Genomic DNA, 14,186 nt, shown 5'->3' with positions numbered 1-14,186 from the left:
AAAACTCCAAACCCTGGCTGACTAATTCAACACAACATTCAGCGCAATGCTAAGCACATTTCTTCTGACGTAAGTCCCACTGAGTTAAAGGATCAACTCATTTTGCCCACCCTCGCAGCTTTCAAAAAGGCTCTTTTTAGAGCAGATTGCAAATCAATAAAAAGTCAGCCTCTGGCTTTGTGGTTTGGGGACCAGGTAGCCATTGGCATGCGTTTGCCTCATCCCCTTTTAAACCAGCCTAAGCTGAGCGCAGATCAAACCGTGAAATTCACACCACGCACACAGCTCCTTGGTCAGCTTCTTGCCCCAACAGGTAGAATTGTTCTGGGGAAACTCAGAAGGTAGCTCTGTAAGGGTCTAACTTTTAGAGACAGAAACCTTACGCCCCTTTAGTCTCCCCGTTCTTAACCCCTTACTTTTCCCCAAACCAAAACTGCTGCAACTTCAGAAGCCCCCCCAGTGGGTAAGTTCCTTGAAAAACCAGCACCTCTGCTAAAAGCTATTTCTGAACTCAGGCGTGGAATATGTACAAGCCCCCAAAGGGTGTTTCAGAGCATGTGCAGAGTGCATTTGACCCACCAAAAACTCTTGCTTAGGCTCAGGTTTGGAATATGTTCAGGGCCCCCTAAGGGTGTTTCACAGCATGTGCAGAGTGCATTTCGGCTATCACTAGCCTTCACACATCCAGAATGAGAGAAAAGGACTTCCGTGGCAACGAAGGACGTGAGGTCCTGGCGAACTAGCGGCTCCGTAAACAGAAACGAAGTACGGGGCGGGAAGGTCCGTGCGTTCAAAGATCTCCCTAAAGCGGTTGGGGTTGGTGGAGAGGCAGAGAACTACAACTCCCAGAAGCCTCTGCGCCTCCCCACCATCCTCAGGCCAGTTTCCGGCTGGGCTGGAAGTGCCGCCGTGCTCTTTGCGAAAGGGAGGCGGCTGCAGATTACGAGGTCGCGTGGTGGAAGAAGGGTTCCCCTTGGAGTGCGGGCTTGAGTGGATGCTTCCGAGCGTGATCCTCCGAGCACCATGCGGGAGGGATTGCTGGGCTGGCCCGGAGCAGCTGCGAGGCCTGTCGGACACGCCTTGGTAAGGTCGAGCTGGAGAGAAACAGGAGGCAAGTTTGTAGCCCTGGTTGGCTTCCCCGGAGCCATTTGGCGCCCCGGTCCCTGTGTGGGGAGGTGATTAATCAGGGCTGGACTCCGGGGCCCTGGGTGTTAAGTCGGGATGGGGCCAGGAAGGGCAGTCGGGACTGCCTCGTTTTGTCCTTATCTCTAGAAGTAGAAAATAAAAGGTAAACTTTGGGGGCGGCTCCATTAGGGCGAATGGATCGCCGCCCCACCTACGTTAGCCAGCCCCCACCTACCTGCCTTCCGACTTACAACCAGCCCAGGGGGTGTCACTGGTTGGCAGCTTCCTCCCCTTCCTTAGTCTCAGTGCTGCCCGTGTAGAACTCGGCAGGGAGAAGGATGGGGGCAAAACTGGGATTAGTTGGCTCTGCCTGTCATTGGCTTTGGCTCCACCTGCTGTTGGCTCCCGGTCTTCCGCCCTGCCAGTCCCAATGGGCACCAGCCACCCTTGGAGCAGTTAAAGGAGGGATGGGCCTGCTGTCAGCTTTGTGTGGCATACTTACTATTTTGCCAGCTGATTGTGTGCGGGTTTTTTGTTTGTTTTTACAACGCTGCAGCAGATAGCCAAGATCTCTGAGCAGGTACGGCAGGTTTAATCTGTGTTGATCTGATCTAGCAAGGCATGCCTTCATCCAGCATTGCTTGCAAGTATCCCAGCAACCAGCAGGAGCTGGGTGGTCTAAGAGAGAAGATTGGCCTGCGAGCCTCCAATGGTCCACGGCCTGTATAATGCCTCCTGCTGGTTTTAGAGAGTCAGAGGTGGTTGTGAACCGTCTTTCCTGACCTTTAACATGGGTGGGGATGTGCCATTCAAGACCTGTAGCCGGAACTTGAGTTCTGCCTCCATGTGAGCGTGAGGCAGCCTTGGCCAACCTGGTGTGCCCTCCAGATGTTTTGGCTCCTGGGAGTTGTAGTCCAAGTTGATTGGTCAGGTTAGCCAAGGCTGGTGTAAGGACCAGCACAGCAGGGAGAGTCAGTGTGATGAGATACATAAGGAGAGCCCCTGAATATGTGAAAATAACTGCAATTCTACACATGGTTCCTGTAGCACAAGACCCACTGGAATCAGCAGTGGTTGCATGTGTGCTCAGAAACAAAAAGTGGTTTGGAAGAGGAGCTGTTGGCAGGTACAGTTTTTCTGCATCTTAATTGTGCAGAAGTTTCAACTGTGCTGCGGTGCAGCTTAGTATGGGAGCTGTGGCCTCCTGATCCAGGACTCCTGGGTCCTCCTCACCTTGCCCAATGGGCCCCATTGGAATTGAGCGGCAGAGTCGTCTTCTCTGTCCTCCCTTTCTTCAAGTTCCCAAGCTGAGCAGATTCACCCCATTACATATTCCGGGCCTTCAGTTTCTCATGTGATGTGGCTTGCAATTCTGGATTCTAAGTTTCTGGACGAGGCAAGGATCACTCAAGAGGTTTCTTCTCGTTTCAGGGCGCTATGGATTTGGTGGCAGGGATGGAAGTTGGGGCTGAAATAGAAGTGACCGAAGATGGGTCTCTGGATGAATTGCCTCTGCACTTGGTATGGAGTGGGGTCTTGGCTCTTTCTGCCACTGGTGTGGGAATACCTGAATTACGTTGTATTTATAGATCCACTCCAACCTACAGCTTGTGAGTGTAATACGAGAGGCAGAGAATGACCCCAGGAGTCTATATTCTGCTCTATACTATTCCACCTCAATTTTGCAGTTGGTTCAGATTCTGTGTGTTGGCCAGTTGCTTACAGTGCTCTAACCCAGAAGTGTATGAGGAGCATCAAGTAGACTGACAAAACATTCTGGCTTTAAAAATAATTCCCCATCTCTTTAAATTACAACTCATTTAAAAACCTTGTTGATTATAGTGGTGAAGAGCGTGAGCTGGAAGTCCATGGTTCAGATAATCTGCTCAGTAGTGGACTTGGGCAATAGCCTTTAAGGCAAGTCACTGTCTTGTATCCATTATAGGAGGATAACATGGGGCTTGCTTTGCACAATCATTGTTAGGATTATCAAGAATAAGGCTTTGATCACTTCGAAAAGCTAGTGTATCAATACTAAGTATTATGGGGTTGTATCCGATGTAAGCCTTACTTGGAGAAGGCCCACTGAAAAGAATGGACATGACTGACCTAGATCTGTTGATTTCAGTGGGTCTGACTCTGAGTATGACTTATTTAGGACTGCACTATAAATGGCCTGCGCCCTGGATAGTTTAAGGCCTCTGCAAACCTACCAGCTTTCTGAGAACTTCAGCAGAAGCTCTGCTCTTTCGCACTTTCCAAACTTAGGAAGGCGGGTCCATGGCTTAAGATCCTTTTCTGTCGTCACAGGAATGAAGAGGGGGAAAGCACCAAACAATAGTCGAGGGGGAAAAGAGGCAAGCTCCGGTGCTATAGAGATGATTTATTTACTAGCTGTATGCGTTTCGGAGGTAACTTCTTCAGGAGCTGTGGAGCTGTTTAATCGCTTAAATCATCTCTATAGTATTGGAGCTTGCCCCTTTTTTCTCAACCTCCTTTCTGTCATCAGAGATAAATTTGGAACTTTTACCCACCCATCCCCCTAATGTTCACTTGGCTGCTTCTGGCCTTCTTCCATTCTGTGAAAACGTTGGGATGGGGGTTAGTTTTTTCACCTGTTTGTTCTGCGATTTGTTTTTTAACTTATCACTGCCTTCTTTTAAATCATTTTGTTTCTGTGTGTATTTCTTTTAACTGTTTCTTTCTTTGTGGACCACTTAGAATGTAGAACTATTTTTTTTCGTAAACCACTTAGAGGTTTTCTACAATCAAGCAGTACATACATTTTGTTAAATAAAATAAAAATAAAAACAGAACACAAATGATATGAGATTAATATAGGGACAAAGGGCGATGTGATCTCTAGAGATGTGAAGGTCCAGAAAAATGGGGGGAGGACCATTGTTATTTTTTCTCGTTCCCCCCCTCCCCTGAATTTTTCTGCAGTTTTTTTTCCTGGGCCTTCACATCTCTAGCAATCACAAGACCCCATCCCCACCCCGACTCACATCTGCTGGAAATCTCATTCAGCAATTCCTCTGGCTTTTTAAATTTCTCTAAGCACTCTCCACGTGCTTCCAAGCCTATGTTCACAAACAAGAGGACTAGAAACTTAAGAGAGTGTGCTGAGTTTATCAGGAAATGTATTCTTCACCCAGTGCTTGTCATCTTGCCCCCCCCCATTGTGTGGAATTGAGACATGCACACAGCCCATCCATAGGATGTAATGTTTAATGGTGTCTGTTTTTGCTTTCCGTTCCATTAATAGCTCTCCTCTCTCTCCCTCCATCACCAGGAAAATGCCAAGAACTATCTCTCTTGGGAAGCCCTGGACATCTCCAGCAGTGACGACGACGGGGAGGCCTATCTGACTTTCTACTTGCCCGTTCAGCGCCCACCCCGGCCTGCACAGCGTCTTCCAGCTCAGCGACTGCCAGCCTCTCCCTCTGCCATCAAGTCGCCCGCTTGCGCGAAATGGATGCCTCCTCTGTACCCCTGCCCATTGCGCCCAAGTCTTCCCAACACACCTGGAATTCCAGCGTCCGGCGCTCATCAGTGCCAGAAATGCCTGCAGGTCTTCATGGAGGAGTGGCACTACGCCCAGCACCTAAAGGACCATGCTCAAGAGGAGGCGCAGATGCCCGCGCCTCCCCTCCGACCCCGCTCCCCGCCCCGCAAGCTGCGCTGCTTGGAGTGCGGCAAGCGGTTCCTGCACCCAGAACACTTTGCCCGGCACACCAAGTGGCACCTGAAGCTGGTGCGCAAGGGCATCAAGGTCTGCCACAGGAAAGGAAGCAGGCGCGCCTTCACCTCCTCGTCCTCCTCCTCCCAGCTCTCTTACGTTTACAAGCCTCTCAGGGCTGCCGAAAAGCAGCTAAGAGAGAAAGACAAATCTGGCCTTCTGGTTACGCAGGAGAGTCCGAGGCAGACAAAGAGCCTCCAGGCGCCCCGACTCCAGAAGGCAAGCAAGCGGAAAGTTGCCAAGCACCAGAAAAGGCTGCCTGCTGCTGGGGCTTCGCAAGAGGAGAGCCTGCTCAGCCCCGCCCATCCTGGCAATTCCGTGGCCATCCTGGACGGAGATGTTGGCGTGACGCTGCTGCAGCCTTGGCAGAAGCAGGAGGCTATCTTGGAAGGCCAGGTGGCAGGGGGCCTGTTCCAGCCGGCGGTCATGAACGCTGACAACCAGATCATTTTCCTGGATGGCGACGAGGCAGAGGCTGGGCCGGTCGCTACAGCACATTATGCCGAGGTGCAAGCTGCTATATTTGATGGCCAGGGCAACGTGAGCGCCATCAAGCCTTTTTTCTTTAGGGCCGAGGAGCAGGCAGCCATCCTGGACACTCAAGTCAGCCTGAGCTCCCTGCAGCTCAGCGGAGTGAAGGACCAGGCTGCCGTCGCATCTGGTTGGGTCTCCCAGAATCCTTGTGCCTTTGTCAGGACGGTGTTGTTCCAGGCTGAGGATCAGGCGGCTGTCGTGGAAGGCCAAGTGGAGTCCGGTCCCCTTCAACAGGTGATCATTAAGACATCGGAAGTCCCACCCATGCTGTACCTGGACCCAGACCCTCACCCTCACCTTTCTTCTCTGGATTGGGCAACCCTTCACTTACTTCCTTTGCACCAAGAGCCTCAATTTATAACTGTCCCATATGGGAACTCTTTGACCTTGGACCCAGTGGGTGACGGGGACAGGATTTCAGAGCCTCAGATCGCAACCATGCAGCTCTCAGATTACCTGCCAAATCTGTGTCAACAAAACAAACAGCCATCTCCCACAGTGACCACTAGCCTTTCCCCCAAGGGTCCCTTGGTTGTCCGCCTGGCACCAAGTATGCCTGGGGACCATCCTGAGGTCTTAGACCTAGAGTATGATACAGGGGGTGGCATTCCAGTGGCCTCTGAGCCGTGGGAGGCTAACACAAGGACCGGGCAGGAAGCCTACACCACCGAGGTGGCGGCAGAGGATAACTTCATTGTCATGGAGGTAGATCCTGACTCGGCGGGTCAAAGGTTGGCAGCGGGCCAGCCCTGCAGCAATTCAGGCAGACAGACCTTCCAGAGAATACGAAAGCCAACTAGGAAGAAAAAGACCACTTGGCGCTTCAGGTGCCCAGACTGCGGGGTGCGCTACAGTCGGATGTCCCAACTCCGCTCCCACCAGAAATGGCCAAAGCGGCGAGGGCGGGGCTTCCTGTGCGAATGCGGGACTTCCTTCCGCGGCCTGCTTCACCTCCTCAGGCACCAGCTCCAGCACCTGGAGAAAGCTCTCTTTATCTGTGCGGCCTGTGGGAAGTCCCTCAAGGGGCACATGGGCCTAGCAAGGCACGGCTCCTGCTACCCTCGCCTGGCCCATTTCAGCTGCCCTTGTGGAGCCAGCTTCCGGCGCTTGTCCCGGTACCTCTGGCATCACGTGAGGAACCAGCGCCCCGGCCTTCGGGTTTACACACTGTCGGGCTTCCTCCCCTCAGGCTGAGCCAGACAGCCTTGCTCACAACCCTGGGGCAATGAACATCTGGAGATGCTTTCCGGGAGCTCTGGCTCAGAGAGATCACCAGCCTTGTATCCAAAGGCCCCTTGCTGGTTTGCCTGGTGTGTCTGGGGACTATCCCAATGGTCTTAGAGCTGCAGGATGGCTTGGAAGTTAGTACGTTCATGGGGGGGTAAGGCCATTTCCTTCTGGGGGAGCCTTTTCCAACACAGTTTACTGGTTGTAAAGCTTAACTGATTTCTGTTGGGATGTTTGGTTTTATCCCCCCACCCAGTGTTATTTTGACAATGGCAATTAAAACAGCGAAAAACCCCACAAAAAGTCAGCCCCTTAACCCTTTGCTTTTGTGTCACAGAGGATATTTGGAACAGCTGCCTGTGCTTCTCATGTGGGTTGCATTCACAAGAAATAACTGAAGTGTGTGCGTTTACTTGCTAGGGCTGCAGCGTGCAGCACAGGGGTAGCCAGAGTGACGCCCTCCAGATGTTGTTGGACTGCAACCCGTCATCCCTGACGATTGGCTGTACTTACTGGTGCTGATGGACATTGTGGCCAACGACATCTGAAGGGCACTTCTTTAGCCTACCCCTGCTGGAGCAGATCAGCCGATCGAAAAGATGTTTGGAAAGGTGTCCCCCTCCCCTTCTGATGAACCGGTCAATAGCTTTTTACATACTTGAGGATGATTTTTTGATGAATGTCCTTATACAAAGTATAGACAGCAAGCAGCATATTAAAAGAAGCCCTGCTTCCTGCAAGAGAAGGGATGATGCCTTGGGGAACACGTCTGCATCGGCTAAAAATGGCACTTGCATATATCGTTAGAATTATTGGGGTAGATCCAGTCTAAATTAGTTGAACTTAGGACCCATTGAAATCAACGGATGATGTCATCATCGCAATTTTACTCAAGGGCTCATAGATTTCATTGGTAAAAGTGGGTTCAACCAGCTTAGTTGCAGTCCAGCCCATTGCCTTTCTCTGCGTGCAGATTAATATAGATTTAATTAAGGAATGTATATTTAATAGACTAATTGGATAACATCCTCAGCTACTTCTGTACCATTCCCATACGCCCTTTCTGTAGGGAAGAGGTAGGGTTACCAACTTCTTAGCAGAGCTCTAGTGCTCTTGAAAGCTGCAGGGGAGGCTTTTCCTATCCACTGCTGCTCCTTGATAGTAAAAAGGGTCAGTTGTTGAATTCAGCTGGCATGGAACTGTTAAAGACACAGGAGCCTCACTGGCAAATAAGATGGCAGCTCCAGGATTGTGTTGTCTTCATAAGGTCAATCATGATTGGTCAAGTCATGTGAGCACAGACCATCTCTGTTCTCATTTCTAAAGAGAAAGTCGTCATTCTTGTTCTCTGCCGGGCAGAACTACTCCGAGACAGGAGTGGGCCCTACATTGATCATTCTGAAGTAGGAAATATGAGCTCATTCGAGGTCCCAGTTTCCCATTTTCCCCACAAGAAAACAAACGCTACCTTGCCAGATCAGTCCAAAGCCTTATGCTTCCAGCACAGCTGGTACTCCTTGGTGGGCATGAAATGGAATGCTTTCTCTGCTATTCAGAGGTATACCATCTCCGTATATGGAAGTTCTATTTAGGCATCATTTGTTGTTACATGCCTTCAAGTCAATTTCAACTTATGGTGACCCTATAAATCAGCAAATACTCTGTTCATAGGGTTTTCATGTTAAGAGGTATTCAGAGGTGGTTTACCATTGCCTTCCTCTGAGTTTGGATGCATCTTAGTCTGGTGTCTCAGCTTTGACCATAACGCCTTGGTGCCCCTGCTAGGAGTCTAGCCTCTTGTCTAGACTCCTGACAGCATTGCTCTCAGCTTCTTCGACACTCTTGGACCCCCTCACCACGTTAAGGTGTGCATCCTAGAGGAGGTTTGGTATCATAGGAACATAGAATACTGCCTCATACTGAGCCAGGCCATTGGTACATCTCACTCAGTATAGTCTACACTGACTGGCAGCAGCTCTCCAAGGTTTCAGGCAGCGGTCTCTCTCAGCCTGACCTAGAGACACCAGGGATTGAACCTGGGACCTTCTGCATGCAAGGCAGATGCTCTATCCTTGAGCCATGACCCTTCATCGCCTCCACCCATGCCCTCCTCACTCATCTACAAGCATGTCCTCCAAAGCATCTTTGTCTGTTGCATCCTTTCTGTTGTATGTCTTCCCTACTCCCCAAAAGTCCCAATGTGATTTTGGGGGATTATTTATGATATATTCCTCCAGAGAGGGGGAAGTGGACTCCCTTAAGATGAAGCATGTCATAAACCATGCAGCAGGACTTGCGAGATTTTTTTTTTTGCATCCCTTATAAATTGTCAACAACGCAAACGCTGCACAGAAATTCATTTATTGGCTTGGATTCTCCCCCACCCACCTGGAGGGCTCAGGGTTCAAAGTGTTCTTATCCTCTCAACATTCCTGTGAGGTAGGTTGAGGACCTTGAGCCACTGTGCATGCACTGAGCAAAACCACATCATCCATTACAGAGGAGTGAAGAATTTGGCTTGCCTTGTCACAAGTGGCTGGCAAAGGGCAGCGCTCTCCTTGGTTCTTCCTTGCTATGTATCAAGATGGCACCCAGGGGCTGCAGGAAGGAAAGAGCGGCCTGGTGCTTCCTTGCTCGGTAAATGGCCTGCAGCTGCCATTTGCACCAGAGATGACAACTATCATGGCTGGCCGCTGGCTCCCTACAAAAGTGAGTGCTAAAAGCTCCGCCCCTGGTTAAGAACCTAGGAGGAATCCTGCTGGGTCAGGCCAAAGGCCCATTTAGTCCAGCATCCTGTTCTCACAGTGGCCAACTAGATGCCTCTAGGAAGCCTGGAAGCAAGACCTGAGTGCAACAACAACTCTCCCCACTTGTGATTCCCAGCAACTGCCATGTTCCGTTCCACCCCACACTCTGGCAGCAAAGCACATCTGCCTACATTTCAGTGTTGAACTAAAGACCAAGTGTGGAACTGTTCTTTCTTTGCATCGGTTGACAACGGCCATATCCACACCATACATTTCAAGCACTCTTATGCCACTTTTACTGTCTTGGCTTCCCCTGGGAACTGCAGGGACACTCTGCAAGGGATCGCCTACCAACACTCGGTACTTTTAACAAACTACAGCTCCTGGGATTCTTTCAGCGAATGCCATGACCGTTAAAGTGGCATGTTTTACATGTACAGTGTGGATGAGACACTTCAGAAGTTTCCTCTTGCGGCAGACAAGGATCCTCAGTTCCTACTGTAGTCCATTCTCAAGGGTTTCCAGCACTTGGGAGATTCCTGCAAGTTTTCATCCATCCCCAGGTAGTCCAGTCCACCATTTGAGAAATGAATCAGCTTTTTATCAAGTCAAACCACTGGCTCCATCCAGCCCAATATTATCTACTTGGCAGCACAAACCTCCAAGGTCCTGGGCACAAACAGGCCTTTCGCTGCCTTGTTGTCTAAAATCATTTTTAACCCGAGTTGAACCTGGGATCTTTTACATGCAAAGCATACGCTCTAATATGTAAACGATGGCTCCTCCAGTCTGGTGCTCCAGGTCATCGTCTCATTGAAGGCTGTTGTATTTCTAAGGCACATCTGTGCCAACCCTATTGTGAGTGTTAAGAGCAGGCTGGGACATATTCACAAGTCCACACATTTTCTGTAGCCAGCCTTCCTGCCTGCTTATGCCTATCTATGCTAATCTCTTGAGTAGCATCAACTGCCTTAAATGTTAAACCAGCCCCCAGTACATGCACATGCTTCCTCGCCTGCAGGCAGTTGGTACTCGCTATAGGTGACCACACACATGGTTATTATATAAAACCCTGAACTTTTAGAGGGCAGAGTCCCCCTTCCCTCCACTTCTGCCAGTCTCAAGAGATCCTGTGCAGCCAGTGATCAGTCGCTTCCTGCAGATGGGATTCCTGCCCAGAATGGAAACAGTCTTGCCAAAGCAGAAAAAGGGCAAGAACTTTGCATTCTATGGCTGTGAGCCTGCCTTCGCTATCCAAGCATGCGTCTTGCCATTTCCGATCCTCTTAATTTTTTCACAGCCCAAAATCTCATTCAGAGGAGTGGATGTTAATGTCTTTTGATCTGCAGCCAGGATCCCTCTGGCAAGAAATGCCCATCTTTGCACATTTGTTCAGAGGCGCGAGAAGTCTTTCAGTGGAGCGTAAAATTCAGAGCGCTGCTCCTCGCTTTTTTTCCTTGGGAGCTTTTCAAAATGCTTGTGATTATCCCCCTGCGCCACAAGGTGGGGATGTAGTCCCATGTGTTTCCTACACACTTGCCCTTATGGAGTCCATAGAAAAGACAAAAAGGGCTTTACAATTTCTCTGCCTTGAGGCTTCGGCGGGTGGATGAGATGAAAGTTATCCCTTTAGCCACCTGGAAGGGAAAGGAGAACCAAGGTCACAATTGCATTAACATTGGGGGAAGAAATTCTTATATTAGAAGCAGACCAGAGATCGCAAGCGTATGGTTCTCTCCTGCACCTGCCCTCATGGATTGTTTTGGGGGAGGGGGCTACCACTCTCACCAGCCCCAGCCAAAATGGTCAGTGGTCAGGAATGATGGGAATTGTAGTCCTGTAAGAACTGGAAAGCCACAGGTTCCCTACAGCTGCTTTAGAAGCTAGAGAGTGTAGGACAGAGTTCCCAGAGTATCTCTCAAGTCCTAGACTCTGAAGGGAGGAACAGGGTAGAAGGTGACATTTGGATTGTTCCAGGTTTCTACCCAGCAACCACGAGCTTAAATTGGTCATTAATTTACTGAGGCTCAGCAAAGGTGGGGTTAATCCACTCATAGGAGCATTGGATGCTGTCTTGTATGGAGTCAGACCACTGGTCCATCTAGTTCAGTATTGCCTGCACAGGCTGGAAGTAGCGCTCCAGGGTTTCAGGAGGGTTTTCTCCCAGCCCCACCTGGAGATGCCAGGGGCTGAACGTGGGACCTTCTGCATGCAAAGCAGCTGCTCTACCACTGAGCTGCAGCCCTTCCCACTCTTGATCTTACCCAGAAGCCAGCAAATGCAGGTTCTCTATCTTAAAAGCGGACTCCCCAAAACACGACAACCCTAAAGAGCTTGCTCAAAACTGCAGCCCTTGGGGGTGGGGGGTGGGTTAGCAGGGCCAGTCTAGAATGAGGGAAAGGGGTGGGATGGAAGAGGTTTCTAGTTAAGTATAGCTTCCAAGTCCGGAGCATGGAGTGTGTTTTAGTCTGCACCCCTTCTTTGCTATGTGCACCCCTGTCCCACAACGAGCCCTCCTCTCTGTTGCAGAAAGGCAAATCACTCCAACCGGGGCTGCTAAATTCAGCAAATGGTGCTACTGTATTCGAAAATTGGCAAAGCAGATTCCAGTTGCAGAATATGGATGCATCTAGTTGCAGAATCCAGGCTGTAAAGGGGTTGGTTGGCGTGGAATTCTACATACCGTACCTAGCAAACCGCAGTTGGCATTACAGCACCTGCTCTTCCTGCTGCTGCTTAGATTCCATGAGGCCCGAGAGCAGCCTGGTCACCTCATCCAGTTTCCTGTCCAAGGACTCGATCCGCTTCTCCAGCTCCCGGTGAGAGCTGCTGAGGCTGGAGCTCAGGTCACACATGATCATCTGCATCTACAGCAGGGGGAAAACGGGACAAGCGGTGATCACACACCAGCCTTGCTCGGGTAGTTCCTTTGGCTGACCCACAGGTGGCACTCTACTACTGAGGATGGGCAGGAATGAGCCGATCTCGTGGCCCCAACTTTCTCCTGGCATGAAGAGCTGCATACAAAAGAATACGCAAAGCTGTCTTCTACCAAGTGAGTCCATCTAGCTCAGTATTGTCCACACAGACTGGCAGCAGCTCTCTAGAGTTTCAGGCATGAGTCTCTCCCAGCCCTACCTGAAGATACCAGGGATTGAACTTGGGACCCTCTGCATGCGCATCAGAAGCTCTGCCACTGAGCTAGGGATTTCCTACACTCAATAGTGTAGTGACAAATTCAGAAGTGCAGGGTCCCTTCATGTTAGTCACAACCACGCCCCCTCCCTCCTTTTTTGCTCCTGGGTTGAGAGTGAAATCCTTGTTAATGTCTTCTCCCACAACAACAGACATCCTAGGAGCCAATAAGCATGAAAGGGGAGAGTGTTAGCTATTGAGAAGAGTCTTCTCAGTGGCTGACTCACCTCTTTTCATTCTGATTGGCTCCAATCAGCAGGAAAGAACAAGGAAGCATGTTAGAAGACTCTTCTCAGTGACTAACACACTCCCCGTTCATGCTGATTGGCTTGTAGGATGCTGGAGACACTGGGACCCTGTTCCCCAAAAAGTAAAGGGTCCAAGACCCACCAAAACCCTGGACAACTACACTCCTGTCTAAACTAGCAAGTGTCAGAGTCGCATCAATGCTGAAGAATCACTGATGGCAATGAGGGGACCTGCAACAAAATGTTACAGTATGGAGTGCTCCTGTTCAAGATTCCAGCCACTCCATTCCATCCCCCCTCCCTCTGGTTTTCTATTTTCCCCTCCAGCAGTCATGAAGCAGTCCATGCCCGCTAAATGCACTTAATTCTCATTTAATTGGGTTGTTTTGGAAGGTTCCCCCTCACCACAGAGTTCCCCCCCAAAAGATTTGTACTTCTACAAACTCAGGAATCGCCAACATGGTGCCCAGGGGCACCAGTATGCCCACCAGTACCTCCTATGGCATTTGCAAAAGGTCTTAGTAAATATCCCCTCAGAAATCCACAGTGCACAAGAGACTGTTTCCTGTTTGCGCTGACTCAGCCTCTCCTCCATTAACACACACCCCTTAAACATGCCCCTGTTTCCTTGGATGTCAGGAGTGCACAGACGCACTCCCTCTGGTTCTGCACAGAGGAGATTTGTGAGGAATGGAGGTTCAACTCTTTCACCCATCACTACAGGGGTCAACTAAATGTCCCCTTCAAAGTTGCTATTTCATCTTTGTCAGGGCCATGGGGAGTAAGGAAAGGGTTAAATCTCCCTGTGTGCTGCAGTCCTTACAAAAAGGAGGCTTCTTTGACCCCTGCACCTCTTCATTTTCTTTTTTACAAATCACCTCCTTCCAGACTTGCTATTAATTTTTTAAACAACAACAACAAAACACTGACGTGATTTAGCATCACATCTAGTCTGGCCCTCAGCCATGAAGGCTTTTGAATGACCATGCCAGTCACCGACTAAGCAATCTAATCTACCTCACAGGGTTGTGGTGAGGATAAATGGGAAAGTGTGGTGGAAACTCCAAATAATAATAATAATAAATTAATTTTTGTTGTACACCTCTCACCCGGAATGCAGGTCCGAGGTTGATCACATAAATTTAAAAAATACAAAACGTACATAAAACCGTACCTGAACAAATCCATAAAATCCTTAAAAACATCAGTACAATGGCATAAGGGGTAGAAATTTAACCAAATGTTTGCATGGGTCTTCAGCAGCTAAGTACAGGAAGAGAGAGAGCTGATCTTACCTCACAGGGGAGGGCATGCTATAGGACAGGGGCCACAACAGAGAAGGTTCTGTTGCGAGTATTCGCCAGTCTG

At 49.8% G+C, this 14,186-nt stretch overlaps 2 protein-coding genes across 8 annotated transcripts in view; one reads left to right on the top strand and one right to left on the bottom strand.

Annotated features, from left to right (window-relative positions):
• Window positions 1-776: 776 nt before the first annotated feature.
• Window positions 777-6,931, top strand: LOC133370821 (uncharacterized). 3 transcript variants are annotated; one of them, XM_061597688.1, is made up of 3 exons: window positions 779-1,111; window positions 2,557-2,646; window positions 4,421-6,931. In XM_061597688.1, the coding sequence occupies exons 2-3, from the start codon at window positions 2,563-2,565 to the stop codon at window positions 6,593-6,595; spliced, it is 2,259 nt and encodes a 752-aa protein (XP_061453672.1). In that variant the 5' UTR covers window positions 779-1,111; window positions 2,557-2,562; the 3' UTR covers window positions 6,596-6,931. The 3 variants fall into 3 exon arrangements, with proteins under 3 accessions (XP_061453673.1, XP_061453672.1, XP_061453670.1); XM_061597686.1 differs by having other exon boundaries at window positions 780-1,083; XM_061597689.1 differs by lacking the exon at window positions 2,557-2,646 and having other exon boundaries at window positions 777-1,083.
• Window positions 6,932-9,597: 2,666 nt separating this feature from the next.
• The window catches only part of KCNN4 (potassium calcium-activated channel subfamily N member 4), a 48,536-nt gene continuing 43,947 nt past the window's right edge, over window positions 9,598-14,186 (bottom strand). For 3 of the 5 annotated variants that reach the window (XM_061597298.1, XM_061597301.1, XM_061597303.1), the window contains 2 exons: window positions 12,093-12,242; window positions 9,598-11,012 (listed from right to left, as the gene is read on the bottom strand). In XM_061597298.1, the coding sequence (XP_061453282.1) occupies window positions 10,950-11,012; window positions 12,093-12,242 (213 nt within the window). In that variant the 3' untranslated portion in view covers window positions 9,598-10,949. Of the gene's footprint in view, window positions 11,013-12,058; window positions 12,243-14,186 lie in introns of all 5 variants that reach the window. The other 2 variants (XM_061597300.1, XM_061597299.1) reach the window with 2 other exon arrangements.

Source organism: Rhineura floridana, chromosome 15 (assembly GCF_030035675.1).
Source record: "Rhineura floridana isolate rRhiFlo1 chromosome 15, rRhiFlo1.hap2, whole genome shotgun sequence".
In the NCBI taxonomy this organism is placed as follows: domain Eukaryota; kingdom Metazoa; phylum Chordata; class Lepidosauria; order Squamata; family Rhineuridae; genus Rhineura; species Rhineura floridana.
Note: the sequence above shows the minus strand (reverse complement) of the source record. Positions and strands in the feature narration are given on the sequence as shown.

Excerpts from the sequence above, each read along its gene's own strand:
- LOC133370821 (XM_061597686.1), top strand. The coding sequence starts at position 1,024 with ATGCGGGAGGGATTGCTGGGCTGGCCCGGAGCAGCTGCGAGGCCTGTC. Across the intron at positions 1,084-2,556 it reads GGCCTGTCGGACACGCCTTG|GGCGCTATGGATTTGGTGGC; the intron begins GTAAGGTCGAGC and ends TTCTCGTTTCAG. Across the intron at positions 2,647-4,420 it reads ATGAATTGCCTCTGCACTTG|GAAAATGCCAAGAACTATCT; the intron begins GTATGGAGTGGG and ends CTCCATCACCAG.